This window comes from Panthera leo, chromosome A2, assembly GCF_018350215.1.
Source record: "Panthera leo isolate Ple1 chromosome A2, P.leo_Ple1_pat1.1, whole genome shotgun sequence".
NCBI classification, from domain to species: Eukaryota; Metazoa; Chordata; class Mammalia; order Carnivora; family Felidae; genus Panthera; species Panthera leo.
The window spans coordinates 78,373,652-78,395,518 of record NC_056680.1 but is presented as its reverse complement, the minus strand read 5'-3'; the positions used below and the strand labels follow the sequence as shown (position 1 = coordinate 78,395,518).

At 40.6% G+C, this 21,867-nt stretch overlaps 1 protein-coding gene and 1 non-coding gene across 19 annotated transcripts in view; one reads left to right on the top strand and one right to left on the bottom strand.

The window, feature by feature from the left end:
• SRPK2 (SRSF protein kinase 2) overlaps positions 1-21,867 on the bottom strand; it is a 312,332-nt gene that overhangs the window by 197,537 nt on the left and 92,928 nt on the right. Inside the window, exons 1-2 of one of the 18 annotated variants that reach the window (XM_042915731.1) lie at positions 15,261-15,302; positions 15,076-15,139 (exon numbers count right to left, since the gene is read on the bottom strand). The exons of 16 other annotated variants lie outside the window; for them this stretch is intronic. In XM_042915731.1, coding sequence (XP_042771665.1) covers positions 15,076-15,113 — 38 coding nt within the window. In that variant the 5' untranslated portion in view covers positions 15,114-15,139; positions 15,261-15,302. Of the gene's footprint in view, positions 1-15,075; positions 15,140-15,260; positions 15,303-21,867 lie in introns of those variants that run through there. One more of the 18 variants, XM_042915724.1, reaches the window with a different exon arrangement.
• LOC122214742 lies at positions 3,163-3,269 on the top strand. Its single transcript, XR_006200098.1, has one exon. It is a non-coding gene; the product is annotated as a U6 spliceosomal RNA (small nuclear RNA).

The window sequence follows — 21,867 nt, the reverse complement described above, 5'->3', positions numbered from 1 at the left end:
AGCAAAAACGTGAATTCTGTCCAGGTGTGCCGGTCATCTTTGCTTTGTTTCACGGACAAGATTGGCACCCCTAGTCTCTCTGCCTTCTTGGTGCTTAGACACTCAAGTTGCTGGAGAAGGACCTGAGGGGTGCATATTCTTACTAAACGCATGCAACCTGACTCAGGACACCTCGTACATAGAAACACTGGAAATCTTTGTCAGTCGGTTGTACCCCTGAGGTGCAGAGGTTGGAACCGCAAGGTTGGCTGTGCAGTACCTCGACCACCAACTGGAGCGTGACACTGTGAAATCATAAACACACTGGTTTTCTTACCTAGAAAGTGAAGAGAGAGCCATCCACACTATACATCTACAAGAACTGTTGAAAGAATTAAATTAACAGTGAACAGGAGAATGCACCGTAAGGCACTGAGGTTATTACTCTCTTCTCTGGCTAGAGCAGAGAATTAAAGAATTCTAATTCTACCAACACTAGTATAATTTAGCATAACCAATCTCGGTTTTCTTAAAGAAAAAGTAAACTGGTCAATTTCTTTGTACAATGTTCCAAGACTCTACATTCCTTCACTTTAAGTACTGAAAGTAACTGGTTACAAGAGTACGATGTGGAACCTGAGATGAATCACTTCACCATTTTGGGCATCAGTTTTCCTCATGCAGAAAACAAGCGTGGAGGACGAGCGGGATCTCCAAGCTCTTTTCTGGCTAGGACTTTTTTGTTCCCCCATTATATTCATCTGTACATGTCTGGTCACAAGAACTAGTGAAATGCTTTTGATTAGTTAATAAAAACGAGTCATTCTAACTGAGTTACATCATTCGTAAGTGAACTTTTACATTCCACCATCCCGACTGTATTAAAGTTAGAGGGAAAATGACAATTTTCATAGTGTGGTGATCACTCCCAACACGAAGGACAGGAAACATGAAGTGTAAGTCTGGTATTTCTTCGCATGAGCCCTTGTTGCCCACATGCCTCTCAAAGCACAACTGTTGCTCTCAAAGCAACAAACAGTGCAAAGGGACACTGATGTGTTGCCCCAGTGGAGAAAAGGCTGGCTGTGCCTTTTCTGGTGTGAGGCGGGACACACCATCATTTCACATTCAGAAACACACAGGATTCACTTTATGCACATGCAGGGTGTGACACCACTGAACTCTTAGTGGGAATTCTCAAGTTCAAAACTACAAAAAGTATCAAATCATATGAGGTAACTAGACAGAGCCTCAACTTTAGAAAAAGTTAACTTTAGGGTGCCTGGGTGGCTCAGTGAGTTGAGCATCTGACTTTGGTTCGGGTCATGATCTCATGGTTCATGAGTTCAAGCCCAACATCGAGCTTTGCACCTGCTTGGTTCCACACTGTCGGTGCAAAGTCTGATTGGGATTCTCTCTCTCTCTCTCTCTCTCTCTCTCTCAGAATGAGTAAATAAACTTAAAAAAAAATTTTTAAGTAAACTTCAGTAGATGTACTTTAAAACATTAGATTGAAAGAACTTTCTTGGGAAATGCCTCACTTGAGTTTATTTAAATTATCACTACAGGGGCACCCGGGTGGCTCAGTCAGTTAAGCGTCTGACTTCAGCTCAGGTCATGATCTTACTGTCTGTGAGTTCAAGCTGCATCGGGCTCTGTGCTGACAGCTCAGAGCCTGGAGCCTGCTTTGGATTCTGCGTCTCCCTCTCTTTCTGCCCCTCCCCTGTCCTCCCTCCCTCTCACACACACACACACACATACAAATAAACATTAACATTTTTTTGAGCTATCACTACAAACAAATCCATCATAATATCTAGTCCTAAGAATCAGAAGGCCTGTCATATTCTCCATAAAATGTGTGATTCCATCCAACTACCAGAAGGGTGAACCACAGATAAGCAGTTCATTTTTGTCGCTGGCTGTTAAATATTTTACAGCACCTCTGAGAGAAGCAGGGGTAATAACTGTCTTCTTTTTCTCCAGGAGCCAGGTGGACTGCCATGCCAAGCCCAAGCTACCGCTGAGAACATGACTGGCCTTAGGGCAGCGAGAGCAGCAGGAGCTACTCAGGAGTGATGGCCGTGGAGGGACAACATGACGATGGGCCGGACACTGCACAGCTCATTACACCCAAACACGATTTCTGGATTTGCTCACTTTGCAATGAATACTTGCATCGACGCTGAAACAGAAAGCACTACAGCAATAAATCCATCATCGATACAATCTCAATGCAATCTTGCTTCAACTACAAAAGCTCAGGAAAAAAAGGTGTCAATTTATTAACCACAAAAATCCTGTAATCATGACTAACCATACATAACACAGGAAAAAAATACTTAAGGTTTGACAGGCCGACCGACCACCTGTCTTTAGGACATCTCCATCCATCCAAAAAAATAAGGAACCGTCCTCTTTATAAAATCTTGGAGAGGAATACACTTCATAGCCTCTCTTGGTAATCCATTTCAGTGCTTAACACTCAAGGCATCAAGGCATTCATCCACCCTCTGTCTTTCAAATGGTAAATTCTGCCATAATGTTTCCACCCTTTTCCAGAGCAAATGAATAACATTTTGCCATCAACTCTGCAACGTATCTTGCAACCTTTGATTCTTACAGGGGAAAACGCGTTTCTTAAGACTTTCCTAACTTTATGCTCGCAGGAGTGTGTGCATGTTCTAAACATGGGCGGAACGTCTCCCTTGCTAAATCCTGTCAATCAATGACTCTTGGTAAACTTCAGCATTAAAATTCAAAAGGCTTACCACTGCACAGAAGAATCCTCTCCCCTCTTTTCCCACCCTTTCCTTCACCTCTTTCCCAGCCTTACATTATCATCTCAAGTTCCCATGTGGCACCACCATGTTTCACTTCACTCTGATTTCTCACATGCTATTTCCCCAGCGTGCAACGCTAACCTGAGGACTGGGACTTCACATTCCGTCCTCCCGCTCTACAAAGTACACACACCCCTACCCCTCCCCCACCCTCCACCCCCCAAAAACACAAATTCTAGCGAGAAAAATGCAGTTGGCCAAAAAGAAGATCTTGCCTAAAAAGGTGATTCAGTTTTACAACAGAGTCAGTGAATGCTTACCGAACATCCACAAGGCCCTAGTTTGACAAGGAGGGTTAGAGAATCTTAATTCCTGTACATCTTTTTAAAAATAAAAAAGGGTGCTTGCTTCGGCAGCACATATACTAAAATTGGAACGATACGGAGAAGATTAGCATGGCCCCTGCACAAGGATGACACGTAAATTCGTGAAGTGTTCCATATTTTTTGGGTGATGGGTATTGAGGAGGGCACCTTTTGGGATGAGCACTGGGTGTTGTATGGAAACCAATTTGACAATAAATTTCATATATTGAAAAAAATAAAAATAAAAAAGGAAAGTCTGCCATGTTTTGTCATCTGTCTGGGGTGAGAAGCTTCTACGATACAACTTCTTGAAATCCCTTACAAAATTAAAAGTCATTAACAAAGGCACTAAGTATACCTTAAGCATTTCATGAATGCTTGACTGAATAAAGAATCTACTGCCTCAGAGTTTGTTAAAGTTGACTGTATGGACTTGGCTTTCATTTATGCACACCCAGCGGAACGCTGAAGGTGTCACGGTAACAGGTGGCTTTACGAGAGAGAAGAGCTAAGAAGCAGAGGGGACTGCTGTCAACAGTGTCTAGTATACTGTCAACCATCATCTATAGAACACTCGAAAAGAAACAACTGAGACTCCAAAATGAGAGTGTAAGCAAAAAGGTCCTTTACACGCTGCCAGTAAGAGTGTAAAGCTCCAGCTTTGCAGAGGCAATTTAACACTCCCGACCGAGAGCCTTACAAGCTGGCTTTTCTAAGTGATTCCATTTCTAAGACCAAGACTCAATAAAAAGAATTATGGTATAGCTATCCATATCATGGACTCAGTCCTATGCAGTCTTTAAAAATGATACCATAAAAAAATGCCCACAGAAGATTACTTAATAACCTAAGAAAGACCGCATATGATAACGTAAAAAGCCAATTCCAGAGTAATGTGCCAGTGTGATGTTGGGTTTTCTTGTTGATGATGGTAATGCTGTGAAAGTATGTCTGCTTGATTTTTATAGATCTACTTACACTAAAACATAATATTAAACTTAAAAAATTAATACTAGAGACTGACCTTTTATGATGAAAGTATGGTGCTTTTTGTGTTCTCCTTTTTATCTGAATTTTCAAAAACAAATAAACATATCTTCTGAAAAGGATTATGTTAAATAATACGTAACATAATTAAGTTAGAGAAAAGGTTTACTTCTTCTGTAGGAACTAGTAGATTTTCTCCTTATAGAGAGTAAGCAACACTATTTTTTTCCTTAGTTGGGCTGCCAGGAGACTCAAAGCCAAATTTGCCGGTCACCATCAGCAGGTGCACAGCAAATGCCACATAACTGGCGGCGTGTGCTTCTGACTATCCGCCATCGTAACCTTCCAGTCTGACCTGCATTTTCTCTGGCCCTTTTTCTACTGCATTGTAGATCTTCTTCTAACTAGCCTCCAAATCTTTTTGTGGGGGGAGTGTGGGTGGAGGGGGGAAAAGAAAGACGGAAAAAGAAGGAAAAGGGGAAAGGAGAAAAAGGATGAGGTGGCATTTGCAGCAGCAGGATATTGTTCTAGCTCTGTAATTTTCAGGTTAATTTATTGAAGGTTAGATCCCAACACAGTGGGTACTGTACTACGTGTAGAATGAATGAATGGACAGAACACCTTCCCAGCTTGAGAAATGCATGTCTCTCAGGGGCCCTTCCTACTCCAAACAGTTGAAATCTTCTTGAATTCTGGTACCTTAGCATATGGTTATTAGAACAGTGCTCACCAGTATTTATGCAGATTTGAAACATCAGAAAAACCCAGAGATACAGTTCTTAGTACAACAACAGTTTGATGTGCATGCCTTCAATCTACAGATAATGAATGCTTATAGTACTCACAGGACTTGAAAATCCTTTCCTATAAATCTGCACAGGTCTGTGGCTCACAGATTGTAAATCAATGTGCTATACAGCACAGAAGAAAACTGTTTACCATGAGCTGAATTTAGATGGCAGACATTCTTTTCTTTTGAGGCTGGCACGAGTTTTTGTTTTGTTTTTTAATTTGTGCCATCATTTAAAAGGAGAGATCTGGGGCTCCCGGCTGGCTCGGTCAGTGGGGGAAACAACTCTTGATCTCAGGGTTGTGAGTTCAAGCCCCACGGGTAGAGATTACTTCTAAGTAAAAATATTTAACTAACTAAATAAATAAATAAATAAGACTAAAATGAGAGCTCTGACAGAAAAAAATAGTCAACTTCTCACAAAAATCACAAAGGCTGGCAAAATTTGGCCTGGATTTCCACATGGCAGTAGCCAGCAAGAGCTGATCCACAACCACCTCTTTATTTACTTATTTATTTTGGAGGAACATGGGTTCTTTACAAACATGTGATCTCAAAAACACAGCATGTCATTATAAAAACTGCACCACATACCTACAAGCAAAAGGACAGATGTGTAACCGTACCAGGCATCATAGCTTCATGTGGTGTGTCTTTGCAAACCATGTTATTTGTGTGCACAGGCTCTTTTTATACGTACACACATACACACACAGCCTCACACACTCTGGGCTTACAGAAGTGGGAATACCTTTAGTAGTTTTTTATCGCCTGTTTTTCACCTTTCTTGCTTTTTTTTCTACAATGCCTTTTAATAACACTGTTATTAAATCTTCTACATCATGTTTTAATCTCTGTATCATATTCCTTACACTGGATAAACTATAACAAATTTAATACTCTCATACTGCAAACCATTTATTTCCAATAGCTTTGCTACCATAAATGTGCAGAGTAATTTAGAAAGACAATTTTGTTTTATTTTTAATGTCTGTATTTGAGAGAGATGGCGGGGGGGGGGGGGAGGGGTGCTGCAGAGAGAGAGAGGGAGGCACAGAATCTGAAGCTGGCTCCAGGCTCTGAGCTGTCAGCACAGAGCCCAACGCAGGCCTTGAACCCATGAACCTTGAGATCATGACCTGAGCTGAAGTCTGACGCTTAACCGACTGAGCTACCCAGGTGCCCTGTGTTTTATTTTAGACTTTGAAGAAGAATATGAAAGGATGGGAGTTCTCTGGCCTCCTTCTCCCCAGTTTTCAGTCTCTTTTCCCCTCGTTTTAATTCAGTATAGCAGCAGCTAGCTCTTTACATGGGTTTGTGGTCTCTAGTGTTCTAGAGTCTGCATCTGGCCCTTGGTCCTCACTCATCTCAAAGGCATCACTATTTGCCTTTGGCAAATGTCTGTAACCCTTACACTGTATACAGCTCTAGCCTCAATGTAAGTTCACCCAAAATGCAATTATTGGTTATTTGTAATTCTTTCAACAAATGCCAAGAGCTTCCCGCTGGTGTGGTCCATGACTAGATGCCCACGAAACTGCCCAAGTTAGGTGAGGGGGAGGCCACCCACCAAAGCCTCTTCTACACAGAGCCTAGGCTTCTGTGCTGCCTTTGCTGGCCCCTGATTTCCCAATCACTGAGTGGGCAGTGCACAGCCGCTGCTGATAAATGCTGGATGGACGCACAGAAGATGGATGGATGACAAATGTAAGCTACACTAAAATCAGTCTTTAATTTCTTCCAGCTATTGGCACATAAGGAATTCTGCTCCAAAGGGAATCTGCAATATGACTGTTAGAAGGAGAGTTATTATTGTTGTCATTGTTATTCTTACAAGAGCAGTGCACATTTGTTCAAAACTTCCCTGATCTACCATCTGGGGGGGAGGGCAGATCCCACAGGGAAAAGGAAGTGCTGCTCCTGGGGTACAAACCCACGTTAGGTAATACGGTACCTGGGACTTGGGACTGAATTACAACGAACCGCACACTGAGAAAGTGACGCTTTTCCCAACTTCTTTCAGTCTGTCTGAGTATATCCAACAGCATGTCTCACTTTGGTGCTAACACATACACTTAAGCTCCTTTATGACACTTGCCAATTTAATTTCCCTTGTAAACAGAGGGAGCATATGGCACAGGCCTAAGCCTTTATCAGACAACAGAATCTGGACAGGATTTAACAGTAATTGTTTTTAAAGGTTCTGGTAGGGACACAGAGATTTCCTTTTAAAGAAAATTAACTTTTAAAAAACATTATACGAATTTTATGTTCTGTGCATCTTACCACGACTAAACACAAACAAAGAACATGATATTAAGTAACAGTAAAGGATGGAGTACAACCACGACAAAGAGCACTGAGGTGATATACACAATACTGACATTTGGGAGATGAAGGGCTCTGGTTTGATGTTACCAGTTTGGCAAAGAGATGGGAAGCGTTCGGATTTACTTTAATGTCCATTTTACATTGTAACAAACGTAAAAAATATATATGTAATAACAAACTGTGCATTTTTATGGTGATAGAAAAACCTAAGATTTGTAACCTTGACACTTCAAGTTAAATTAGCTCATGACTACAATTGACAACATAGGATTATATATAACTATTTGTGACCACGTACAGCTATACTTTATTAATCTAAAACAATACCATAAAAATAAATGACTCTCTCTATACCAAAAAAGGTCTTCCCATAAGGTTCCTAATTTGCAAGCTGCAAATGATGATATAAAAATATTCTCTAATGAAAACACTTCTACATTTAAGATCGTAAGTCAGGGCTAATACTACACCAGTAAGTAGACCAAATGTCATTGATACTCCCCTCTGTCAAACAGCAGCTGTGACAAATGCTACAAAGGAGAGGTACATGGTTCTGGAAGGGCTTATAACAAGTGTAATTTGACCTAGGCAGGGCTTCCTTGAGATGGGAAGGATAGGAGCAGCGAAAGAGCAAAGCAAGAGAGACAGGACTGGAGTCAGAGGAGTCTGCGGTTGGGATGGAGAATGTGGGTGCTCGCTGACCCAGATACAGAGTTTTCCTTTATGCCAAGAACAGTGGGAAGAGGGCTGAAGGGTATGTAAAGTGGAGAGTGACCTGGCCTGAGCAGACTGGTGTTCTGAAAGGTCTGTGCGGGCTGTGATGTGGCAACCCTCCAAAGAAGTGTCAGAATCAAAGTTTAAATTGGTAACAAACAAAATAACCTAGAAATTACTGCATCTAGACCACATAAGTAATGACCAACAGGAAGGAAGCTCAGCTAATTGTCCAGGTTTGTTTTGTTTTCCTAACAGAAATTAAAAGACACTAGTACAATTTTATTCAGACATAGGATACTGAAATTTTAGAGACTATGAACAATATGAAATGTAACACTCTACAAATTTAACACTATAAAAAGTTGATATAAGATTGGAACATATAGGGGTGCCTGGGTGGCTCAGTTAAGCATTCGACCTCGGTTCAGGTCATGATCTCACTGTTTGAGAGTTCAAGCGCCACATCGGGCTCTGTGCTGACAGCTCAGAGCCTGGAGCCTGCTTCAGATTCTGGGTCTCCCTCTCTCTAGGCCCCTCCCCTGCTCACACTCTGTCTCCTCTCTCTCTCTCAAAAATAAATAAACATTAAAAAAAATTTATTTTTGATTGGGACATATCAAAAATGTCATAATTTCCTGGTCAGACCCAAGGTGGCCCACCTGAAGGGTTTAAGAAGACTGGAGGTCGACGGAAGGGCTCTCAAGGATGGGATGGCTGAGCACCAAAACTGAGGCCCAGATTACTTCCCTGGTTCTCACCCCAAGCTTTTCTTTTCTGTTTTGCATGACAGGCTTCTAATAAGGCTTAAATAAAGAAATAATTTTGGTATTCAAACCAAGTCTGAAAACTAATGGTAACAGCTGTGGCCTCTCGGATCCAGTTCCAAATCAGTCAGTGGGAGGGCAGTACCTCAGATGACTGACTACACTTCGTGGCTGGTTCCCATTTGGTCTCAACTTTTAACTCTGATTTCCTTCATGAAAGCTGGTACTCAGAAACAGTCCCTTATCTGCATCTACTTCTCCTCAAAAATTCTGCCCTTATCTGCATCTAATTCTGCCCGTTCACACTGGCACACTTATCAGAATTCTTCTTTTTTAAGTTTATTGTATTTATTTTCAGAGACAGAGAGGGGAGGGGAGGGGCAGAGAGAGAAGGAGAGAATCCCAAGCAGGCTCTGTGGAGCTGCATTTGATGCGGGGCTTGAACTCACGAACTGTGAGATCATGACCTGTGCCGAAATCCAGAGTCAAATGCTGAACTGACTGAGCCACCCAGGCCCCTGACCCATCAGTATTCTAACAGAGAGAAAGAAAAGGGGAAGGGAAAAGACATGGGAAGGCAGAGGTAAAGGATATGCGCCGTACCAAGCGAACAAGGACCTGGGGCAGGCTGGTGTGAGTGCAGACTAGCACATTCACTTTGGAAAACTGGCAGTGTCCGCTAACACTTAGCAACTGTGCTCCCAGGTACACACACGGCAGAAGTGCAGGCATAGATCCACTCCCCAGAAGACAGGTGTACAAATGCTCACAGGAGCAGCAATCCTAACAAACTGCAGACGTCCCGGACGCATGCCCATCAGTAGTAGAATAGATACATAAAGCGAGGCACATTCAAGTGAATACCGCACAGCAAGGAGACGGAACTAACTGCCGCTGCTGCACACAAACACGAACGTAGCGCAACGTAACGCATGTACGGAGGGTTTCTATTTGCATGTAACGCTCAAGGGCAGATATAATTGAACAGTCAGATGTGGAAATAACCTCATCTTTATCTTAATACTAAGTAAGACCCAAGATAGGGGCGCCTGGGTGGCTCAGTCGGTTAAGCACCCGATTTGGGCTCAGGTCATGAACTCACGGTTCACGAGTTCAAGCCCCGCATCGGACTGTGCTGACAGTGCAGATCCTGTTTGGGATCCTCTCTCTCTCTCTCTCTCTCTCTCTCTCTCTCTCTGCCCCTCTCCCGTTCAAGTGTGCACACACTCTCTCTCTAAATAAACAAATAAAATTTAAAAAGACCCAAAATGAATCAAAGTCTTAAAATATTAAAAGTCAAAAACTTTTTTTAGGTAAGCCTAGCAGAAAATCATAGTGACCTTGGGCTTAGCAAGGGTTTCTTAGATACAACACATAAAACATAAACAACAAAAGAGAAAAAAATAATTGGATTTCATAATGATCTATGATCTGTGCACTTTCCCATATATATCTTCCATAAACATATTACTAAAAATTAAATGAAAACAGCAGAAAGCGTAAGGACTGAGCGGAGGGAGAAAACACAACCAGCCACGGTCATCTCTTCTAACCCCTCAGAGAAAGTAGTTCTCAAGTACACCCGCAAACACAGACGGAGGCAGAGGTGAGCATGAGCACGGGAGAAGCCGTCACCACTAACTACCTCTGCCTCTTCACTACAATAAAGAGGAATTTTTTTTTAAAGATTTGTTTATTTTTAAGTAATCGCTACACCCAACAATGGAGTTCAAACTTACAACCCTGAGATCAAAGTCGCATCTTGACCTACTGAGTGAGCCAGCCAGGCGCCCCAGAAGAGGGAATTTTAGTAAAATGTGGCTATCCTCCATGACTGTTCTTAGTTCACACCATAGAGACATGGAGGAAAATACGTTCAACATAAGAGCAAATAAAAGACGCCTTGGTCCTGGATCCTTTTCCACCAAATATCCTACACTTACTTCTTTCTCCAGGTGGTCCCATCCTGATGTTTTTGTTTTCCCTCCCATTCCCCTTATTCTTCCAGGCTTCTCTTTTTGCTTTCTGCAACCACGCACCATTATCATATGCCCTTTTTTCTTTCACTTAAGAGGCTCCAAAATAAGAAAATGAATTAAAATACACACACAAAAATAGCACAGGTTCTTTATGTGTTTCAAATGCCCCTCTTCTACTAGGGTAGGGGCAACAATCTCTAACCTTTCTTACCAATCCTGTTTATACAGCATTGGCAGGATATAGGCCATAGCATAAATATTTTTATGATACTTTCTCCCTCTTCCTTTCTCTCTCCTCCTGAAAAAAAGGCAGCTAGCAATTTCTAAATTCAAGTGGGATGCTAATGATCCAGGCTTGCACTTCCTATCTCTTCCAGGATAAAGACCCCTTTAATCACCAAAATATCTCTTTCTCTCTCAACCTCTCTCTCTCTCTCTCATGCACGTGTGAAATTATCCTTTTATTATCTGTTACCTGAGAAAGTACAATAGTAGGCACTGCTACTTAGTTAACTTTTGACTGACTGTGAACTTTATTAATTACAACAACTTTTGACTGACTGTGAACTTTATTAATTACAACAACATTTACATTTCACAAGAGCAAATGTGGCCAAAGCTTTGTGTGAACATAGGTTCCCCAGCTTCTCAAGACCTTCCTTCCCCTCACAAACTCCACAGGCCTCCCTGGAGTCAGCCTGGAAACACTGGGAATCCTCTCTCTGAGCACTCTGGGCTCAACTCTTCTCACTGATAAAGAATTGTCCAATTTTGTTCATGAGTTCACTGAAGAAGTAGCAATACAGTTTGTCCAAAATTTTAATAGAGCAAAGTGCCTTCTGCTCACTCAGGATCTTTTGAGGTTGATTTGCCAGAGTCTTCCCCACAGCAGACACACACACACACACACACACACACACACACACACACACACACACACACACTCTCTCTCTCTCTCTCTCTCTCCTCACTTAAAACTTGTATGTGGAAATGTTTAAGAAATGATTATCTTTTTTCTAGATATTATCATGATTACTACTCCTTTTCCTCCTCTTTCCCACCTACTCCACTCCATAAATTTCCAAATCCCAGAAGTGTTATGGCTAAGTCAAGAAGAAACAAAAACTTGAAAACCTAGTTTTTATATCAAATAAATGTTCACAGCTTTCTTTTTTTCATTAAATGGGGGTAGGTGAGGAAGTAAAACTGTGCCTGGCCCTGTCACTACCATGTTTAAGATGAATACATTCATTCATTCAACAGGCAGCAATTAAAAAGCAAATACTCATAGTAGGATGTGCTCCTAAAATCTGCAGAAGGGGGCTCTCTTGCAACGGATACGTGTTCCTCTTAGCTGGTAATAACATACAAATCAGGCATCATTTGTTTTTGTCTTTTTAATTCATTCAGTAATATTCTCTGTCCTTAATTTAATAATTAAGTTGACATTTTTCCCTTTCTCTGAAATATAAAACCAAAAAATAGAATTATAACTTTCTGTCACCCCACTGGATTTTGTCCCCTGAGTCAGCCATTCTGAACAGTACTCCCCACCTCCCCTACAAAAGAACATTTAGATGGACCCCCACTCTTCTTTTAAAGGTAAAAATACAATCTTAAATCTCAAGGTGGTATTGAGATCCATTAAGAAAACATGTTTTCTAATTTAGGTTCCAAAACAATTTTCAAAATTCCATATACTGCTTCAAATCATATTCGTATTTTTCAATGAAGAACCCTAAGTCTACAGAAATAAATTTATTTTTTGTTTTGTTTCTCCCATTTTACAAAACTGTCTGAGCAAGAATTAATTCAACCAATACTAGCTGTCACACAGGACTAGCAATTCTCACTAAGCGGGTTAAAAATAGGAGATGGAAGAATTATTAGGAACATCACATTGCTGTTTACAGTTATTATATTTTTACTTATAAAAATGTTGCATTTCCACTCCACTCAGTGGTCTGAAATATCAAAAGATCATTCTATCCTGCAGACAGTGAACGAAATCATTTGTGCCAAATGGTAAGTTTTGGTTTCTTGCAAAGCAGCTTCTCCCCTCTTTTAAAGAAGCAGGGTTTCTTCATCATTTCTACCCAAAAAACCATGTGGAATACTGACCATATGTAAATTCCAAATAGCTGAATTCAGGCCTTGACTCAAACAGCTAAATTAAAAAAAAAAAAAAAAAAAAAAAAAAAGGTCAAAGACTTTTAAAATTAAGTAACCGGTGAACAAGGAATTGAATGAAGAATGTGATGGTAATGTTACATGATATGATAAACTATGAAATGCGTGAGCAGGATATAGCACTACTAGGCTATGAATTTTTTTTAACTTTACATTCTTGCTTTTCAAATTCTTTGAAACACATTGAAAAGACAAATCATTTGACTACTCGTCACTGTATGCCTTTTACAAAGAGGAGAAAAAAGAAGTAACTTCTATTTTTAATGTATTTCCATTAATGAAACAACTTCTATGTTTGCAAAGTGTTGGCTGACCCATAAAATAGATTTATCACCCATTAAGTCAGCATATCACAACTGCCATATACATGTCTAAGCACCCCCAAAAGAATAACAAACAAAGCAAGCAAGCTCTGGTAAAACTGTGTATAAAGCTGTCACAAGCATAGTGGCTGGTTTCTGAACTTTAAAACCATGACCACATGCATCCTCTGTTTCCATCAAATTTAACTACAGGAGCTTAGGTATAAGGATTTAAAAAATAATAAATTATTATTGTTATAATAGTAAGTAAATGTAATCACCAAAATATTTTAGAATCTTTCCTTTAACTAGAGAAACCTCATCCATTCCTAACTTGTTTCTCACTAATATTCTTCCATTCTGTTCAACATCCAGTTTATCAATAGAGAATTCATGCTACTCAAAAAAGCTAACATAATTATTGCTGCCATCCCATTGAGAATGCTCTTCCCTGGTAACAGAACTCCAACATCACAGTTGGCGCCCGGACCGCTCACTATTTACACCACCACCCTCTCCCCTTCCCAACACCACCATTTTACTGGCTGAACCACAAGGCTGAAGATTGTTTTTCATCTCAGCAAACAGAATGTTTAAAAACTCGGATGGCTAGCCACAAACCAGGAGTTAGAAGCTACGTGAAAATAAACAGAAATGTGAAGAAATTTTTCTATTTTCAATTTCTGAAGAAAGCAGTTAACATCTTATTTGTAATGCCCTAAATTATAGCCAGAAGTCTTTCCCCTAATTACACTAATAAATCGATTTAATGTCATCATTTTGCCATCAGATCATGTCCTCCATACACTAGTGTACTTTAATTAAATCCATTTTACCATGGTAGGCTGTTCACCTCATTTTTTTCCCCAGTGCTTTTCCTCTATCTTCCTCAAGTACTAAATCATGTCTCCATAATATTTTCCTAAATATTAAATCTATGAAAAAGATAACCTCAAAACTAATCACGGATGAGACAAATCAACACACCTTCAATATAAAATATCAACATAAAATATAAACTATTAGGTAACCAAGAGAAGGGTAAGCATCAACTGTATGCCCAAGAACCTCCATTTAAAACATTATGTAGTATACACAATTTTGGCAAAGAGAAGTGAACACAGTATTTACATACCAATATAGGCAACTATATTATTAGCCTCATTTCTGGCTTGAGATAAAAATACCTTTATTCCACTTATTAAGTAAAATAGCCATTTTAAGGAAATATCTCCTTACAGGTATAATCATTTGATTGACAGACAAAATAATTGCTTTAAAAATACTTCTGAGTCATTTTGTCCTTACCTGCAGGCATGAACCATTACTGCATGCAGTGACTGTTCCATTTCCTAGCACAGACTTGAAGAAGCATCATATCTCTCTTTCAGAATGTGACTAATCTGTGGGTTTGCAATTCCTAAGCTATTTACAAATGGCACTCCCTTTCCATATAAGAAAATATTTATTACACCAAAAGCCAAGTATTTTTAACCTAGATCTTACAAATAATGTGATTTTGTGTAGCAACCATCTCCAAACATAGGAAGAAAATCTAATACTAATATTTCCTTAAGAAAGCAAGATTTTTGTTTTGTAGCAAAGTAAATTATTTTTTAAAGCCTTCAACAGCTGTCACACATGAACTAGCGCTCTGCTGTGCGATGGTGTGCATGCTGCAGCTGATTAAGCTTCACTATTTTTTAAAAAATCAATTACCCTTTGTAAAAGCAGAACAGCCTGCCCAAATACACATCTTCGACACAGCACAATGACCGGCATGCAGTACGATACGTTATACAGCAAACTTGACAAGAAAAAAATACGTCCTGCTTGTTTCTTAGCAATGCTACACCATTAATTGTTCATGCAAGAGATGTAGCTGTACCTTTCTGAAGAGGACGACTTCTCAGAGTTAACTGACATCAGCAGCTCAATCTTCTGCTTGATTTCTGGAAAAATCAGAAAATATTCACAACCAAGATTGCCTGCTCTTGCTTTCAAGCTTTATATCAACAGATTTTTCGTCTCTGATCCCTTTTGTTCAAAAAGAGGCCACAAGATTCGCAGTACTTCTGTTAGGACTGGGATTCGATGGTGCTATAAAGGGAAAAGCTCCAGAGGCACCAGGCCTTGCTAAACTATGCACATGACTGTTTATGAAAGCAGGAAGTACCATTTCTTTTAAGCGGAGGGGTGTTTTCTTTTTTAAGGTAGAACCAGCATGGCTCTGCAAGAAGATTTCAAATGCAGCAAATTAAAATACAAACAAGAAATGCTCACAACTGGACTGGATACACTGGATAATCTGAGAAGCCTGGATAATAAAGTTACAGGCTGTAAAGAACAGATGTGCAACCCTGGGCTACTTCTATTTCACCAGCCCTGAAAAATATGGCTCAGTGAATCATTTTTGTCACTTAAGAATGAAATATTAAACCAGAACCCCAATTTATAGATCAAAATTTTTTTAACCTTTCTTAGAATTTCTTGACCGTCTTTAGTTAAAGAATGTGTTTAACATCTTGTCCTTAACTCCTTCAGAAAAAGACTTGTATTTTACACCTTAATTCTCCCCTCCTCCTTCGCAGTACAGCACAAGTGAACAGCAACACCCAGTTACCGAGCAGATAATATACTTGTCCTTTTAGGAAAGGACTGACAATGCCATCTGCAACAGAAATGTAAGCGCCAATTCAATTTAATTAAAAGATAATTGCTGATACTGATTTGGAGGAAAAGAAAAAAAAAAGAGAGACAGAGATAACAGACCAAAAGGAAAGAAGAGGTAAAAATAAAAGGGAGAAGGAAAAGAGAAGGAAAATAAAACCTAACACATTTCCTTTAAAAATACTAATGACTGACCGAAAAGCACGTAATTTTACGTGAATAAAACTGACATGGTCCCATTACCCAAACTATTTCACACGCAAAGCCGTTTTCCCACTCCTATTCCCATGCATAATAAAAAGTTCACATACCAAAAATAAAACACCTGGCCACTGACATATTGCTATAGGCAGTCTCAGGATATCAAAGTAGAGCTAACAGTTTCAGGGTATTTTTTTTCTTAGGGGTAAAACACATTTTAATTTGTAAGACTCTTGACTACAGAAATCAAAGGAATAGGAAAAGGGAATAAAAATTAGTTGCATAAGATACAATAGACCTGTTCAGAAATATCTTTTTCAATGTTGTTAAAATAAGGGATTTCCGAATTGTTTAAGCTTACAACTTCATCCAACGGGCACTATAAAGCTGGCATGAATGTCCGTTTAGAGAACAGAATCTACCACAGCTCTGGCCAAACTACCTAACCACTGGGGAGAGCACACAGCACAGTGGTTAAGACGAGATGATGATACTGAAACTTACCTCGAGGATTCTTACGTGGATTACAGAGTCTGGCACCGGGTGCCACAGAGAATGCTCAGCAATGCCCCTCCCGCCGGTTTAAAAAGAGCAGTGTTTAAGAAGAGCTCAGCCTTGGCCACCAGCAGCCCTGGATCTGAAGGCAGGCTCCTCCAGCATTTTTAACAGCCCTATGACCTTGGGGAAATTAACGAGACTCTCTAAAAGCCTCTATCTCCTCTCCTATAAAATGGGGATAGCAACTGCTCGTAAAGGGCTGTTGTGAGCCGTGTGAAATACGGTAATCCATGAAAGTCATGTAGATGTAGTGTTGTGCCTGCCATATAGTAAGCCCTGTGTCTGCTGCTAAGTAGTGCCTAGCAAAGGACAGTAATCCTAAACAAATATTTGTTGAAAGAGTTAATGAGGTATACTAGGTCTGTCCTATTTTAAAGAGCTTGTCCACAGTTTTGATCTACTTTCTCCTTACTATCAACATCAACATGCAGCTTTTTATCACTATAGTTTGATTTTATGTGGAAATTTAACTTTAATCTGTATCTCAGTCTCCCTGTGTAATTCTCAGTTTATCAACTAGCCATGTCAGAAATGAGGTTACATTTGAATCCTTCTTCATCATGGTAATTGTTCATTCCAAAAAGACAAAAGATTCACCCTTCAGTATGCAGATCATCTGTGCACATAAGCTGAAAGACACCCAATTTAAACCACACAGTTCTCAGGAAGTGTATGCCCATCTTACAAACATTAGAAAGAAAAGTTAAAGCTTTGAGAGCTCCAAGCCAAAAGGGTTTCCAGTAATACATGGACAGGTTTCTAACATGTTTTTCACATTTTCTTCAAACCTTCAGATATGTTTCTAGTTCCTGAAGGACTAAAACATTCAGGAATGTTTACAAATACAATATGAATATTGTATCCTCTGAGGCCCATAAGGTCCATTTCTTTTTTTTTTTTTTTTTTTAATGTTTGTTTATTTTTGAGAGAGAGAGAGACAGACAGACAGACAGACAGAGTGCAAGTGGGGGAGGAGCAGAGAGAGGGAGACACAGAATCTGAAGCAGGCTCCAGGCTCTGGGCTGTCAGCTCAGAGCCTGATGCGGAGCTCAAACTCACAAACCGTGAGATCATGACCTGAGCTGAAGTCAGAAGCTCAACCAACTGAGCCACCCAGGCGCCCCCCAAAAGGTCCATTTCTAGTCTACTACCTACTCCTCCTTACCAATACCATCCGTGGTCTAATTACTCCCCGCATCCATTGAGAACCCCAGAAGCCATGTCATTATACCTGCCATAATACCGGGGGGCTTCGATGTTCACGTTTGTAGGACTTCCACAAACCCTTGGCTAAGGACCTCAGCCTTCTGAACCTCTGATCACTTGCGTCATCTACCGTGACCACACTCTCTTACACACACACTACAAACATTCCCCCAAAATTAGTTTCTGTGTTTTATTCACAGTATCTATGACTCTATCCTTCATTTTTTTGCAGTTAAGTCCACTGGTCTTTCTCTTTATGAATGATGGTCTTTCTTCACATTTAGACTATCCCCACACCGATTTTTTAAAATCGTCCCATTTTCCACAAATTACGCTTTATAATTCACTTTGCATGTAAATCTTGGACCCTTCTAGAACATATTTCAGTCTATGAACGGATGTAGAGATCCAGTCTGCTTTTATAGTTACACTTTAAAATGCTACACCCCCATCAACCCCTACCAATTCTGAATTACTCTCTTCACTACCACTCCTCAGATTCTTCCGAAGCGGCCATCGTAACAACCCCATAAATACATATTTATTCAACCATCTAGGGTCTCCCCTTTATTCATTCAGGCCAGTGAGTATTAAGGCCACACTTCTTTATTTCACCAAGAAAATAAACGAGTGGTACTTGTGTAGTTTAAATAAGCATATTTAAAATTATGGTTGATTTTTTTTTTGTCATCATGTTCTTTTAATTTCTAAATAACATTATGGGACAATGTTAAGTTTTTCTTTGTTTTTCTAATGTTTTTGTGTTCTGATTCTCCTCCTAACTCTAGGTTCTTTGCTGGATCATCTTTTTTCACCCAGACCTTAAATGTAGGAGATACTTATCTCACGTGACCCTCTTTTCACTCACCGACTCTTCCAATCTGCTCCCCTGACATCCACAACCAAAGGACACTGATGGTGACCAAACCTGAACTTCGAGCCCAATACTCTCTCCTGCAACTCAGCACTGTGCATCCTTCCACCCTTTCTAGATATCTTCACCTACATGGTCCCTAGATGCCTTGAACCCACCATCTAAACCTAAACTCCTCAACTTCCCGGTCTAAGATCTCCTATGTAGAACCTTCACATCTCCCCAAACAGCAGCAGCATTGCCCTTCTGAGTCTGGAATGTTTGAAGGATTCCAGACTAGCACCCCTGTCTCATTTGGGGTATCATTACCACCACTCTCCCCTTCCAACCTATTTTATGTTCCAGGACTGCTGAGCGCTACTCTGTGATTCCCTAAACACACCATGCTTTCTCACACCACCAAGTGTTTTCTTAGAATGCAGTTTCCCTCCCTGGGATGCCACTGCCCAGTGTGCTTCCCTTGCACACCCAACTCACTTTTCTAATCTCAGCCCACGCGCCACCTCCCCTCTGACTGCACCCCAGACAGAACACAGCTCACCTCCGCTGTCCTTCTATATATCACATACACCGGCAGGACAAAATTACTGAAATATATACACTACTTGTCTGACTCCCCGAGACCAGGGCTTCTTTAGGAATGGAGACCTGAAGTTTCATTTCAATTTACACTTACTTGTTGATTCTTTCATGGTCCTCTTAGCCTATCCTAGTCAACGTTACAATCTAGCTAACTTCATGTCCTTATTCTTAAATATACATTTCCAGACACAATTACTCAATCAGAGATTCAAACAACTACAGAGATAGAAGAGTCCTCAGAGGTCATCACTTAGCTGAACCACATTAATTTATGAAGAAGAAATTTGAGGGCTAAAAAGATAAACAACTGGTGGCAATAACACTTTTCACCTTCGCCAAGACTACCATTTCTGAGACCTACAGCTAAATTTCCAAGGACCTAGCAACCCAAGCAGAACATTCAGCATCCTTTAAAACCTGCTTTTAGGGGCACCTGGGTGGCTCAGACGGTTAAGCATCAAACTCTCAGTTGCAGCTCAGGTCATGATCTCGCATTCATGAGTTCAAGCCCCGCACTGGGCTCTGTGTTCACACTTTGGGGCCTGCTTGAGATTCTCACTCCCTCTCTGCCCCTCCCCTGCTCGTGCTATCTCTCAAAATAAATAAATAAACTTAAAAAAAATTTTTTAAACCAGCTTCTAAATCTATTTACTCATATTTCCAATCAATTAAAATCATCACTATTAGTCAGCTTTCTTGATTAAAACAACTGGTCAGTCTTGGGGCACCTGGGTGGCCCTGTCAGTTAAGCGTCCAACTTCTGCTCAGGTCATGATCTCACGGTTCATGAGTTCAAGCCCCACATCAGGTTCTGTGCTGACAGCTCACAGCCTGGGAGCCTCCTTCGGATTCTATGTCTCCCTCTCTCTCTGCTCCTCCCCTGTTCACGCTCTGTCTCTGTCTCTGTCTCTCTCTCAAAAATAAATAAACATTAAAATTTAAAAACCAACTGGTCAGTCTGTGACATCATACTCTTCCTATTCATCACATTATACACCAAAAAGGAAAAACCAATTCACCAGGATCTCCCACTCATTCTCTTTCATCCAACCTACAGATCCAGAATAAAATGAAAACCTTTTACTCTGATTGTACCCACACTTTAAAAGATACTCAAATCCCTCGCAAAGATGAACACTTTTAGCTCTTCGGTTAATGGCCTACTATGTCTAATATTTAGTTTTCTACTCAATAACGTGAGTTTGAAGACTCATGGAACACTTAGGGCTATGAGTCCAGAGCTGAGACCATCCCTGAGAACCCAGACCAGGAAGAGTGGTTACTCTCCCTTTCTCTCTGCCCCTCCCCTGTTCACATGTGCATTCTCATTCTCTCTCTCAAAATAAACAAACAATTTAAAAAACAACCAAGTCCAATAAAGGATATGCTTCAAAGATCAGACAGTGTGGGAGAAAAGGTGCACAGCCCTGAATCCACCTGGATCCTAAGAGCAACAGTAGTGTGAGACTCACACAGGATGCTGTGGAGAGGACATGTTCCCATGTCCTTTACATCACTACCTGCCCAACACAAGCTCACATGGGACCCTTCCTTTTAAGACATGGAAATTAAGATATAATAACTGGGCAGACAGTTCTACCTAAATTCTTAAACCTACATCCTTTCTCCATGGATGCTATTCCAACAGATTTACTAAACTTAATTTCTCTTGCCAAATTGCTTTTTTTTTTTTAATGTTTATTTTTATTTCTGAGAGAGAGATAGAGTGCTAGCGAGGGAGGGGCAGAGAGACAGACAGACAGACACGGAATCCAAAGCAGGCTCCAGGCTCTGAGCTGCCAGCACAGAGTCCGACGCAATGCCCAAACCCACGGACCACAAGAGCCAAAGTCAGACACTCAACCAACTGAGCCACCCCAAGCACTCCTCTCTTGTCAAATTCTTTACATGACCATTCACAAAGCTGATTTTATTTCAGGTATAAAGAGGATTATTTTTTTTTTAATGTTTATTTTTGAGAGACAAAGAAAAACAGAGTGCGAGTAGGGGAGGGGCAGAGAGAGAGGGAGACAAAGAATCTGAAGCAGGCTCCCAGGCTGCAAGCCCTCAGCACAGAGCCGGATGTGGGGCTTGAACTCACGAACCGTGAGATCATGACCTAAGCCAGAGTCAGACCTTAACCGACTGAGCCACCCAGGCGCCCTGAAAGAGGATATTTTAAATTAATGCTTTATCTGTATATTTGGAGCCATTTCAGGCTGCAAGAAACAGGTATGTGCTCAGTTTACCTCAGGGGATAAGACAGTACTGTCAGAAAACATCTAAAAGTTAAGAACAGAACAAGATTCTGGCTGTGAGGCCTGTGGAGGCATTTATCTGTTCTTAACAGCTCTTGATACTCAGTTCATGTTACCAAGTGTTCAGAGGGATTGCTCTCCACCTTAATGCTTCACCATTCTGGGGACTCAACACCTCTCTGACCCTAATTCCATTTCTCCTGTCACTACCAATTAACTGCTTCTCTCTGTTTCTCATGTTCACAGATCCTACTGCCTCAACCATGCATGCTTACGGCCTTCTCTCTTGGTGTCTCCAACTTAAGCCTGCAAGTATCTCTACGGGGCTCCC